General features: G+C 31.7%; 2 protein-coding genes across 3 annotated transcripts; both read left to right on the forward strand.

Annotated features, from left to right (window-relative positions):
- The first annotated feature begins 2,121 nt into the window (after nt 1-2,121).
- Nucleotides 2,122-4,288, forward strand: eIF1A (eukaryotic translation initiation factor 1A). The gene is made up of 2 exons (XM_013326953.1): nt 2,122-2,722; nt 4,047-4,288. The coding sequence occupies exon 1, from the start codon at nt 2,251-2,253 to the stop codon at nt 2,695-2,697; it is 447 nt and encodes a 148-aa protein (XP_013182407.1). The 5' UTR covers nt 2,122-2,250; the 3' UTR covers nt 2,698-2,722; nt 4,047-4,288.
- A 1,630-nt stretch (nt 4,289-5,918) lies between these two features.
- On the forward strand, nt 5,919-13,209 carry spoon (A-kinase anchor protein spoonbill). Of its 2 annotated transcripts, none has more exons than XM_013326682.1 (8): nt 5,919-6,098; nt 7,093-7,958; nt 8,030-8,270; nt 8,347-8,486; nt 8,966-9,143; nt 9,822-10,040; nt 10,970-11,103; nt 11,452-13,209. In XM_013326682.1, the coding sequence occupies exons 2-8, from the start codon at nt 7,119-7,121 to the stop codon at nt 11,521-11,523; spliced, it is 1,824 nt and encodes a 607-aa protein (XP_013182136.1). In that variant the 5' UTR covers nt 5,919-6,098; nt 7,093-7,118; the 3' UTR covers nt 11,524-13,209. The 2 variants fall into 2 exon arrangements, with proteins under 2 accessions (XP_013182136.1, XP_013182137.1); XM_013326683.1 differs by lacking the exon at nt 5,919-6,098 and adding an exon at nt 6,301-6,566.
- The last annotated feature ends 267 nt before the right edge of the window (nt 13,210-13,476 follow it).

The following is a 13,476-nucleotide window of genomic DNA, read 5'->3' on the forward strand; positions in this document are numbered from 1 at the left end:
CGTATCGTACGTCGATGAAGCGAAGGAATAGACTTAATATTATTATTTAATAATATTGCACAAAAATGAATTCCGCGGGGTGTACACACTCAGCTTAGGCCGAAAGTATTAAAAATATATTTCTACGGCAGCTAATTTTCTGTATGGACTACGTATAAAACCTTATCTGAATGTAAATTAATAACATTTGTATTGTAAATATTGTGCCACTAATTTCGTATATCAAAAATAAATAACGCTTTTTTTATTACTCTTCCATGTAAAATTGAATTATGTGTTTGTTCTATCGTTTAAATAAATAAGATTCGATATTAATCCTTATATTCAGAAAAAAAAGCACGTTTGACAACAAAGCATCATTTTTAAGACTTTCTCACACACGAAGTTTGGATATACAGCAGTTCAGTGGCAAAAAACTAAGGTAGGCGAACGCAGGCTGTGGTGCAGGGGAAGCGAACATTAACCCTTTCTGCAGTTCATTCGCCGTCTGGCCTCACCCCCTGCACCGCCCACGCCGGCCGCCGCCCCGGCTGCTCGGTGCCGCTTGCCGTTTGCAACTGCAACCCAACACTTTTTCATTTATCTACAAACAACTACTTTTAACCTTTAATGCTGAAAATTGCCAATAATTTTCTACAGGCGCTTAGTTGAATGACTATAAGGTTTAAATTTTATACCTCCGTTTCCAATTTTAGATGCATACTTAAATTACTACAACAATTTAATTTCATTGTAGTATGATTTAATTATTATTATAAGTATACTTATTATATAAACCTACAAGTTGGAGTAGATTACATTAATCAAATATTGTTGGTCAGCGACAAAGCCATAACAATGATATCAGTTCAAATTGCTTGCTAATTTAAAGGATTTACACGGTTAAATTATGATAACGCTTTTTAACCAATGGTTTCGTTTATTCTATTCATTGTATAGGGTGCTTAATGGTCGTACCCTATACGAAGTACCGATTAACGAAAGACTGTTTAAAAAACAGTAGATGTCACAGACTTTTATTAGCCAGCTAGCTCATATAAGCGGCTGTCTTTAATGAACATACGCTTGATTCGTTATATAACGACTAACCCGTATGCCTTCAAAGCATGGTTGTTACTTATATCAGGCGCAGACACTACGCCGCTGTAATTAGTGCGGGCGAACGCTACATCAGAGACGAGTCCTCAGACCTCTCGTCTCTTCAAGTGGCTCTACTGCCTGCAACACCACGCTGAATGGTATCGTCATTACCATGTTTACTATACATACCTCTATTTTCTTCTCTATGTCATAATTGGAACAAAAAAATAATTTAATCATATCAATATGAAGTCTAAATTAGATATAAAAGAGTAGGACAAAGTATGGTGTGCAATAATTGGTATAATTTCAATATCATTATATTATGTAAAAATCGCTCTATGTTTGAACTGCACAAGGGAATAACTTTTAAAATTTCCGTTTCATATCTTCGCACTTCTTCAGTGCAGATAAACAATAGCTTGTAATATGCCTGCATCCACCAGCTTACCTTCCCGTTAAGGTACCCTCAAAATCGGGATAGCAGTTTTGGAGAAGACCTGCAAAACACAAGTATTTAAAAATTGAATTTTCGTTACAATAAATCAAATATATGTCATGTACGCGAAATATGGATTTTTTCAATATTAAATATAGACATTTCAATTTTATAAATATATATGTATAGATGACCATGATCGTCCTTACAATGTTACGTCAATAAACTATTTTTCTTTGTAAACATTAGCGATGTTTAAGATAACTGAACGAAAAACATATATATTTCCTTAAAACTGAATTCAATTCACATATGTCTGAAGTCCGTATCATATTTTTAACTTTAATACATGCTTTTAAGTAGGTTATTTTACCTCACTATGAATCTAAAACGTATAGATGTCGAATGTGATCCATGAAATTATTAAATGGTAGGTGAAATTTATATTAAAACTTATTAAGCTGTTCAATCTTTTTAAATCAAAATTGAATTAAAAGAAGAAAGTATCGCAATTTTTACTTTCCATAGTTATTCTTGTTTCTGGCCTGCGTATTGCTGGAACTCTTTGTTTTTTAATCGTTTGAAAATTTTTGAGTCTGTGCCACTTACTCTATACTCTTTGGTTGCGCGACACGACTGATTGTCAAGCGCATCTGTCAATCAACATTAGCAAATTTATTAGATTTCCGTAATTATAGTTGTATATGTTTTTACTCAAGATAATTTAAACAATGCCGAAAAACAAAGGAAAAGGAGGTAAAAACAGAAGGAGGGGGAAGAATGAAAACGAAACTGAAAAGCGTGAGTTGGTCTTTAAAGAAGACGGACAAGAGTACGCCCAAGTCACAAAGATGCTCGGTAATGGCCGCTTGGAGGCCATGTGCTTTGATGGCATAAAACGTCTATGTCATATTCGAGGGAAATTAAGGAAAAAAGTATGGATAAACCAAGGAGATATTATACTTATCGGCCTACGAGATTATCAAGATGCCAAGGCAGATGTCATCCTGAAATATACTCCTGACGAGGCAAGAAATCTGAAAACGTATGGAGAGTTTCCTGAAACAGTACGCATCAATGAGACTGTTGTCTATTCTGTTGACGGTCTGGACGAAGACATTGAGTTTGGAGACGAAGTCAGTTCAGAAGATGAAGCTGATGCAGTAGATGCTATATAATACCATTCTTATGTATACATCTACCGTAAGTTTATGTAAATTTATTTTCTGTTATAAAAATAAATTGCCTATATGATCTTTAATGTCTTGTTCACAAAATTAATATGTTATGCATATTAGCAAATTGTCTAGTTTTTTTTGGACAATCGCTATATTCAAACTTAGATGATTCAAAAACATATCTAAGAATTCTAGTATATTTTATTCTAAAGACTACTCATCTCAGACACCTATCACAACAGATAAAAACAAACCAAGCACAACATTCCTTGAATTTATGGATCATCTTTGAGGAACATATAAAAATAAGGAATGTATATAATTAAATTATAGTAACAATATATTTGTTTTATTTTTAAAAGCTTTACTTTCCTAATTTTTAAGACTACTTTTAAATTCATTATAAATATTACAAAAATAGTGACATTCTGTTAGTCTTAGTTAACTAATAAAGTTTTGTATTTAAAGTCCTTAATTTTATCATAAAACCTATTATTTGATTGGAAAATAAATGCTTTATAGATGAAAAACCTTATAAAGTGGTTCTCATTAAAGCAGAAACTGCTGTGGATGAACTGATGACCAAAGATTTCATTTAATAGACAGCGACTGCTTCCCTTCAGCTTAGCTTCTTTAACAATTTAATGTGTTGTGACTAGTGTGAAGGATATTTCTTTATCATATCATCTTGGGCTTGTTCAGTCCTGTTTCGCTTCATCCAATTCTTACTGTAGTAAGATAGGAACGGCACTAAAACTACATTAATTGGAGGAATAGAAAATAGTGCTTCATCAGGAACAAAATACCACATTGTGGAAAAACTTGAAGTAATTCCTTAGTGTATAGTATTTTTAGTTTGGCCATACCTTTGCTTGAGAACTGTTTCTGTGACACTGAAGTATTCAATTTGATGAACTGATTATTTTAACAGAACAGATATTGTTAAGACAAACATCCGCTGGTTGGACTCATTATAATTTATAACCTTGTTGAAAATGTAAATACATTTTTAAGGAATTTGTGAACAAATGAAATATACAAATGATTAAATGGCCTACAATACACATATTGACTAGTAAATTGTAGATTTTAATTGTTGTTTACTTAATATACCCATATTCATTTGAAAACCTTAATAAATCTTAGTTCAATATGAAATTTTTTTGATAAAAAAGACATCCATGAAGTACATCGGGCTTTACAATTATATGCCAGATGTAGGCGAACCTACCTACCAATAGTTGTACCCTTATTGTCGGTGCAAAATTAACTACAAAGAAACTTTATTCCTAAACACTATTTTAGCATATTCAATATCTTCTTAATTGTTATATTTGTTTCAATTTCAGAAATGATGGATTTTGGGCTGATTAGCAACAATTCGAGAAAACCTGAATAGGTCTTGTGCGGTGCCATACATGTTTTATGTATGATAAAATTTATCTTGGTTCCTAAGACAGCATTGGCAATATTCAGGCAACATCTTAATATCCACCATTACTACAAGTGTATTAGGAACCATTTTTTCCATTCAAACAAAACAGATTCATTTTTGTATAAAATATTTATTTAACATAAATAATAAACTTGGAAATCCAATATAAATTACAATTATTTACAACTTCGTTAATTTGATAATAAAGAAAATTAATTTTTACATTAGAACTGGAGGGTCGGTATGTGATATTAAGAAAAAAAATTGTAGACCTTATATATTTGTGTTGCTGATAACCTAAACCAATTATTAAAACATTTGTCTGTATGTCTGTCCGCATAGTTCCTGGTAATATGTGGAATGGTTGGAACTATTTTGATAGGACTTTAAAAAGAAGGTTGCTAATGCACACACGCGGGTATATTATAGGATACTTTTTTATCCTATGCCGACGAAGTTTATTTTAATTTGCTTCTAATCTCAATATACTTCCTTAATTAAAAAAATATGACTAACTGATAATGGATAGTGCCACTAAATTTTTAATCTAAACAAAATTAATTCCAATTTCAAATAAAATACTTTGTCAAGCAAAAAAAATCTGCGAAGAAGTAAGTACTAATGTTAAAAAGAAAATTTACAGTAATGGAAGACTGTATACTTGAAAGGAAAGGCATTGGAAATGATGTATAACAAGCATCATGGTTTGAATATAATAATTCATCTGGTGGTAAGTGATACCCTTCATCAACAGCATCAGTGTGATGTTTCTGTCGACAATAAATAGTAATGCAATAATCTTAGAAGTTAGAAGCAACAGTATGGTTGATCAGCCCTCAGGAACCGAGCTATCAGACCATGTTCCCTCGCCAGCGCCATCTAGGTTAAGTAGCTGAACTGCAATTCAAATTGCTATGGAAGTAATTCATTAACAAAGTCAACTTGTATTTCGACACCTGATGCCGATTGAAATCCCGCAACACGACACGATCCAGAATTGGTGTGGGGCTTTTGACGGTACATTGGTTGTAAAGATAGTCGTAGACTAAACACTGTATACTAGTTAAAATATACCAGGATAATGCCCAATATCTACTATTGCAAAAATGTATCAGCACACCTACGTATAATTTTTAGTTTTCTTGCCGTCTTTATAGACACCCAATATAAACCGTTTGTGTTTCGATAAGGAGTGAATATATTTTGTTGGTTGATTGCCAAGGTCTAGAGAAGATTTATATAATTGTAAATGCAAAGTTCAAATGGCTGCACATGCCATCACCTATAGCAAATGATATTTTCTATTTTTAAGATATCAATGATTATAATAATAAGGGTGCAGTGTAAAATAAAAACAATAGAAAATCACACGTCCCATAAGTAATGATGAATCAATCAAAAGTAATTGTAAGTAATTAAATTTTTGTAATAAAAACCTCGTCAACCAAATTTTCAATGTTAAATTGTATAAAGCTTTTTACATATAATTAATTTAAACACTTTGTTCTAAATCCATTCATTTTAACAATTAAAAGAAGTGTGTCTGTGGATCATGCGTTTGGTGTTGTATTCGCGAAGAGTTTGTTATTTTGAAATGAAATTGAGTGGGTCACTAAATAGTGAACTTTTAATGATAAGAAAAGGTATATTTAAGAGTCAATTTTTTTTTAAAGTAAAGAAATTATAAAAGTAGTTCGTTTTTTTTTGTCAATCTGTGCTTCTTAAGAAAAAGAAAGGCAGTTTTTTTTCTAAGATATTTTTTCTGTGCTTTAGAATGTTGCCAACTTGCATTTTAGTCGCCATATTGGATTTTGTTGTGCTTCGGTCGAAAACATTGTGAGCACGTGGATTGTTAGATTTTAATTTTGGGCTAAATTCTTTAGTTAATAATACAATTTAGTGAAGTCATTTGCTTTGTTTTTAATTCGGCGTTTTATAGTGCAACCATTTTTATTTGGATACCAACGTAAGTTTACAGTAAACGTGTCTACCGGCAAGTAATATTTCTGGTTAAGATTCAGATCACGGGTCCAACCTCTATATGAAATTATTTTTTGGTTGTATTTTGGTTCTTTTTAAGTAAATAAATTATCTAATTAGACAATAAATTTTTTGACAGCGTATTCTAGTCTGAATTGACATTCCCAAAATTGCGTAACCTTTCATTTTACTATTTCGTGTACGCTTACGTGTTGTCCGTGAAGGTTTTACAGCTCGTGACCCTCGCCGGACAACATATTACGTATACGTTGAAAAGACCAAAAGCACATGGTTTCCAGTACTCTTATTGGCTTTGAGAAAGTGCTGTGTACGTGTCTTATAACTGTCAAGCACTAATCGTGATTGTAGCGATTGTAGATTTAATTAGTCCACACCTGAAACGTGCAAGTTGCTTTCTAACTTTTATAAATTGTATTCCTAGTGCTTAAAAATGGTTATTTTTTTTGTTATTTAATTCTAAAAATAATCTTATCTCATGTTCTATTTTTGTTATTGATAAACTACATTAACCTAATTTTTGTATGTTCACAAAAACATGTGACTTTTGTTATTGTAGTAAAAGGAACGTTTCTAAAACAAACAATGATCAATTAATTTAGAAAAGTTTATTGTTTTATATTTTTGCTTAGGTTGTTTATAATCTTTTACTTATTTTATTCCTATATACTTTCTAAAATACCGAATTCCTAACCTCAATTTTTTCGAACGCAGGTTGTTTTTTCTTGTTTATATTAAATATTATATTAATACTAAATATTTATATTAATTATATAAATATATTATTAAAGAGTTTTTAAGTTTGTAAAAATGTTTCTTAAACTTTATTTTATTTCTTTGGAAAATAACATAATCACATGATTTAAATAGACATTGGGATATGGGTAACATTTGATTCATTATATTTATGATATGTGTGTGCCTCATTAAATTAATAAAAATATTTTTCTATTTATGTTTAGGTTTCTGGTAAAAGTGGCTCGTTACAATGGCACCTTGTCGTCAGCTGCTTATGTGGTCAGTGCCATCAATAGCAGTGTTAATCGGCATATTTTGGTTAAAGAAAAAGAGAGAATATGCCAAATCTGACCCAGGAGGAAGAGAAAGGCTAAAAAGTTTAAAAGAGGAATTAGCAGAAGCATTGAATGCTCAAGCTGAGTTGAATAGGACCTCTCCTCTGGGAAAGGCTGAGCGATCAATAATTAAATCTGCTCCAATTGACATTATTCCAAAAGGTAGTGGATCACAAAGGTCTTCTTTTGAACTGACTGATGAAGAAGTTGACTTGGAAATAGAGAAAATAATAAGAAAGAAATCTCTTGAAAAAGATAAGAAATCATCAGTGGAAGTAGGGAAACAGTATATGAACTGTTCATACATTTCTTCAACAATGAATCAAACCCCGGTTGCAGCAAAAGAAACTATAGCACATAAATTTTCACCACTTCAAACTGAAATGTCTTGCAACAAAGGTGATAAAACACTTGACTCAAAAGTCGGTGTCACTGATGCTGCCATCACCGAGAAACAACACTCAGAAGATGAATCTGTGACAGAAATTTTGCCACAAGATAGTACAAATTTTGACAATAATAAAACTGAAGATGTTTCCACTGAAGAGGGGGATATGGTCAATGACCATGATCTTAATATTAACAATAATGTAAATGATAATAATATTAATGAACCTAGTGAAAGTAATGAAAGCAATAACACTTATTCAACACAGAATAGAAGAATTTCTGAGAGGGATTCAGCAAATCATAGTCCCGTAGATCCTTTGTTAGCCAGTCCTTCAATGTGTCACTTTTCGGATAGCCACAGCGAGGTTTGTAAAAAATTAAAAATTTTTATATTCAGTAAATTTTTCTTGTTTCATCATTGGTTATTATATTTTAGGGATCAAGTGATAGCGGTAAAGGATGTTCAGAAGCAGCTAGTCCACCTCCAGCCAATTTAAATATGGTACCTTCGGATTCCGGCCTTAGAATACATCAATTTGTAATACCTCAAAATTTGGTCGGTCTATTAATAGGCAAACACGGATCATTTGTTAACCAAATTAAAGCTAAAACTGGGGCAAGTGTTTACGTAAGAAGACATCCAGATTCCGTTAAACAGAAAATTTGTGCAGTAGAAGGTAACACTGATTCTTTATGATTAATTTTATAAACATTAAATTTGTAATTTCTAAATGCTATTATTTACTTTTTTAGGGACTCAAAGTGAAATTGAGGCAGCTATAGATATGATAAAAGAAAAATTCCCAGAAAAGAGATTCCCCAATTTTTCAATTCAAGAAATTAGTCCAGAACTATATCAAAGATTAGCACCTTTTATACCAGAATTTCTTCAAGTAAGTTATGCTATTTTATTATATATTTATGCTAATATAGTGACTCTAAATATTACATTAATATATTGCCTTGACACCAAAAAATCTTTTATTTATTTATACTAGATTATTTTAACCTAGTTATGTATTTATATGTACTAATATACATAGATTCAATAGAAAAGTTACATATACACACTGTTTTGTGATGCATGTCTGTCTTGGCACTTTAGTATAAGGTAAGAAATGGTATGAATTGATAAACTAAATTTGCTAAAAAATAGCATAATCATAAATTTTATCACCTCTTTGCAACTTTGCACTATAGTAGTGCTTCAAGAACACAGACAAGGTTTTTATCTTAAACAAAAATTATTCTTTTTATACAAAGTTTTTATCTGAGTTTTATTTCTAAAATATTTTTTCTTTACTCAACAAAATGATTGACATATTATTTTTTAATTTAAACAATGATTAAGATGTATATGTACATTTAACAGTTGCAGCTTGTGGAATCTGTGAACAATGACACAATAATGACCTGCCTGGTGAGTGCGGGGCACTTCTTCCTGCAACAGCCGCTGCACCCGACCTTCCCTTCGCTGCACGCGTTGCACCGCCTCATGGCGGCCACTTATCAAAACCCGGACGTGCCCTCCCTGCCGCGCCCAGTGAAAGGTACCCTACCCTGCCCTTGACATTTGAGACCACTTTAATTCGTACAGTTATGTAATTGTGTGAACTGTTCGTATGCATATTTGCTGTCTGAATATTCATTGCGCGATTTACGATTTATGTCTTTTTTTATTTTTTGTCAAGCTTTTAAATTTTTTAACTTTATTTCGATTTGTTACAGTTTTTGCCTTAAATATTAATTAAACCAAATAGTTTAAAAACTATTTGAATATAACATAGATTTTAACATATTTTTATGTTATGAAATATTACAAATTGAAAACGTAATAGCTTTATCACAACTTTTTATCTTTTAGTTATACAATAATGTAATAATAGAAAGTAAGTATAATTTATAAATGCAATAAACATCGGTTTAAAATAGTAAAAATTTAATAAGAGTCATTTAAAAGCAGGCTTTGTTTAAAATAAAAAAATGTAGGTAAATATTGTGTTTATAACAAAATTAAAATATCACTTTTCTGTAATTAGATTTTGTTCATTACACCTAAAGAATATACTTAGATATTTCCGTTTTCACAGAAATCTTTGGCTAATCAATAAATAATCCTTACTATACCTAGATAACCTCTTTATTAACTTAGCTGATTAATAAAAAACAGTCTGAATTATTAGTTAGAAATCAACATAAAAAGCCTAATAAGTTAATTCAATCCACAGAGGGTTCAATCTGCGCAGCACCTACAGAGAACAACTGGTATCGCGCACAAGTTATATCCACGTCGGAGGAAAACGACACATCTGTGGTGAAGCTGGTTGACTTTGGAGGTTATCTCACCGTTGACAATGACCAGCTCAAGCAGATACGTTCAGACTTCATGACTCTGCCTTTCCAGGCTACAGAAGCACTTTTAGCATTTGTCAAACCTGCCAACAATGGTTAGTATCAACAATAATCTTCTTTTTTATAGGAGAAGGCAAATGAGCAACAAGTAGTAGGTCAATCTGAAACCCATGACCAACCCCCCTTAAAACAGATGCCCTATATGGAGGAGTATGCTTTGTTTTGAAGGATCTTAGTCCTTAGAGTCCTATGACCTTAGTCGTAAATTTTAATTAGCTTTGTTCTCACGACTTAATGTCTATATTACTTCCTTTGTTGTTTTTATATAACCTAGTTTGTTGCAGATATCATATGATTTAAATTTATCTTATCTTAACATGATTTATGTTTACACAAGTTTCATTTACCTTACAAAAATTTGTTTTTTAAAGATTATATAAAATGTGTATGAATCATTGAAAGCGTTTTTAAATTTAATGGCCGATTCAATAATAAAAAAAAAACTTCGTGATAATTTAGAATGGTCTCATACTACTTTTATTCTAAAAGCGTGATGTTTACGATCAGTTTGAATTTTATATTACGATAATTTTTGATCACCTTTCTTTTTATGTTAAGTAAAAAAAAATACCCCTAATTTCTTACAATTTTCTTATGCACTAATTAAACAAATTCATTTTCTTAGGCTTTAGCATGTAGTCTAAAATTATGTGCTTGTCAATAATATTTGTGTTGTAAGAAGTACTGTGGAAGCAATTGTGAAGGGGCAAGGGGGAAACGGCCAAAGCCTGGTGACGATGATGATGCAGTAGCTCTAACGGCCTTACTTTATTCTTTGCATTGCATTAGCAAACACAATCAAAAGTAATCAAAAATGGTATTCATTAGGTTAACTATAAAAACACTATTTCAACTCACAATTATTGGATTATTTAAATTATCTCTGAACATATGTAAAACTGTCTTATAAGTAAAATTATATTTTTGATTTGATTCTACACTTAATTATAATAAATATGTGCAGAAGAAGATTGGAGCAGCGAGGCGCTGCGCATAATGGCGGGTCTGACGGCGGGGCAGCTGCTGCACGCGCAGGTCGCCGGCTACGACGAGGCCGGTCTTCCTCTTGTGCATCTCTACCTTACACTCAACCCACAGGTATATCTTCCATTTGATCCTCGTAACTGTCTCAGTCACTCTTTACTTCCTAATATCTCCTATCGCGTCCACCCAGTAATCTCGGTAATCTTTCATTAATATCTTTATATTTTGTTTTTCCTTTTTATAATATCCCCATAACCAAAATATCTTAACAGTTAAGTTGCTAGACAATACTTTTAAAGTTTTCAAACATTTTGGTGCAATTCTGCGCAGAACATAATATTAGGTGTAGTAGAGCGTTAATGGATGCGGGAGGAGGGCACTGTGCAGTATTCAGATGACCTTGAGACGTCCCGAAGATTGAAATGACTCATATTAATGTAATAATGTTGTATTTTGTTGCAGCAAGTAATATTCTTGAACAGAGAGCTGGTGGAGCGCGGGCTGGCGGAGTGGGACATCCCGCCGGACTCGTGAGCGCCGCTTGCATTTCGGTCAATGTACTTCAACAGACCCATTGTCCTCTAATATCTTAAGAAACGCAGTTTCGCAATGTGAGTTGTGTCATACTATTAGTCTCGCACGTTCCTCGATTTAAACATCAACAGGATTATGTTTAAATTATTTAATTTTTTTTTACGACTGGTAATATTGGTTGTGTTTTGACACGACTTGTAACAAAATATACTTATTTTACATGTCAACTTGTTTCAGTTTTAATTTTACTAGTTTTAAAGCATTCAGATGCTACAATATTCTTTATTATAAGGTTTTGAAAATTCTTTATCGCGGCTTGTTCATCTAAACTCAAGTATAATTTGCAATAATGTTATTTTAGGATACGTAAGTTAATTTTAAATCACAAATTGGTTCTTAAATTTAAACAAATGTTTTACTTATTTTCTGATGATTTCTGAACGGTCAGGATGCTCATTGTAATACTGCCCCGAATACTGCTACTAAAGTCAAATGTTGAAGACATTCGTGAAGAGAATGATTCAATTCTGAACATTGATTCAATTTTAATTGTATATTTACCAAGTGCTTTAAGACTGCTTAAATTGTGCCTTTGAAACAGATATCCGTTACTGCAGCCTTAATATAATAACAAATTAAAACGCTAAATACATGCCACATTCTGTTGAAAATTACAGTAAATAAATGTGTTACGTATAATCGACTGTTATAATAAATATAGTTATTGTAGATTATTTGTATAATACCTATGTAAAATAAGAAAGTAGAAGTATAATGTTGCGTGTTTGCTGTAGTGAAAATGTAGTTTAAAGTGTGTAAAATTAAGCGGCGGTACTTCCATACATACAAAATCAATGACGAATCATTTTTGACTTGTGTAATGACTGCTTGAATACATTTCGAAATAACAATAAGTGAGAAACTTAACAATTTAAAGTATAATATTTGGTGATATATTTTGAGATAAAATGAAATATATATTTTGACTGTCAATTGATTCTGTATTAACTTGTCTCTGAAATGTAATTTCGCTTGTATGGAAGATCCGCTGGCTGGTTGTAGTTGTCTGATACGAATTTGACAAAGATTTTCATGTCTTCATCAATTTAATCCATCCTCTACTACCTTTGAAAATTGTTATGAATTAGAATTCTAGAACTTGTTACTCTTTGCTCTTTAAAATTGTTACATCACTTTAATAAATTATTACCAAGTTGAAATTTTCAAAGAAACGTAATAGCTTTGATGATCTACAATGACAATGGTAATGCATTGACAATCTTTGAGCAAATTTAGTTATAATGAGCATTTCGATATTCCTGACTTAATGTAAATAATATTAAGTAATAAGTAGTAAACAGTTTTGATATTTCAGTTTTTTAATTAGTTTGAAATTCAGTATTTTGAAAGGTTAGGTGTTCTTTTCATAGAGATTTATGATAATGTAGTGTACTTTAAAGTTACACTTAGCTTAAGATAAATTTTGTAGTTTTGTAGGTATTTTTGAGAAGCTATATGGTTTTTTTTGTTTATTTATAATCAAGTCCACCAACATTGATTTCCATGGCCGTAGTTGTACGCGTAATCAGTTGGTTCACTGAATACCCGCTCTCCTTTTGCATTTTGTTGACGTCGATTGTACATATACTAATATATTTGCGGTTAAATAAATTATCGTTTTAACAATTCAGTTTAATTATTTAACACAGAAATTCCTACTGAAATCCCAGCCATCAATTCTGTACGATTCACATCTGTCTAACCAGCATTGTGTCCCTTTTGACTTATTCTATGTTATAAAGGTGTCCCTATTTTTAATGTATAACGACCAAAGATATTATTGGCTTTGGTAGCAACAGAAGCCACAAAAGGGTAAGTTAAATGACTTTACGGCAAACGCAAGAATGAAAGAGTGGGTTGGAATAGGTCTTTCATTCACCAATGTTTTCTTGA

The sequence above is a fragment of the Papilio xuthus genome, unplaced genomic scaffold, assembly GCF_000836235.2.
Source record: "Papilio xuthus unplaced genomic scaffold, Pxut_1.1 DF828780.1, whole genome shotgun sequence".
Classification (NCBI taxonomy): domain Eukaryota; kingdom Metazoa; phylum Arthropoda; class Insecta; order Lepidoptera; family Papilionidae; genus Papilio; species Papilio xuthus.

What these genes read in the sequence shown, in the direction of transcription:
- eIF1A (XM_013326953.1), top strand. Translation starts at nt 2,251, where the DNA reads ATGCCGAAAAACAAAGGAAAAGGAGGTAAAAACAGAAGGAGGGGGAAG.
- spoon (XM_013326682.1), top strand. Translation starts at nt 7,119, where the DNA reads ATGGCACCTTGTCGTCAGCTGCTTATGTGGTCAGTGCCATCAATAGCA. An exon ending in GAAAATTTGTGCAGTAGAAG is followed by an intron (nt 8,271 to 8,346) that starts GTAACACTGATT and finishes TTACTTTTTTAG; the next exon opens with GGACTCAAAGTGAAATTGAG. An exon ending in ACCTTACACTCAACCCACAG is followed by an intron (nt 11,104 to 11,451) that starts GTATATCTTCCA and finishes ATTTTGTTGCAG; the next exon opens with CAAGTAATATTCTTGAACAG.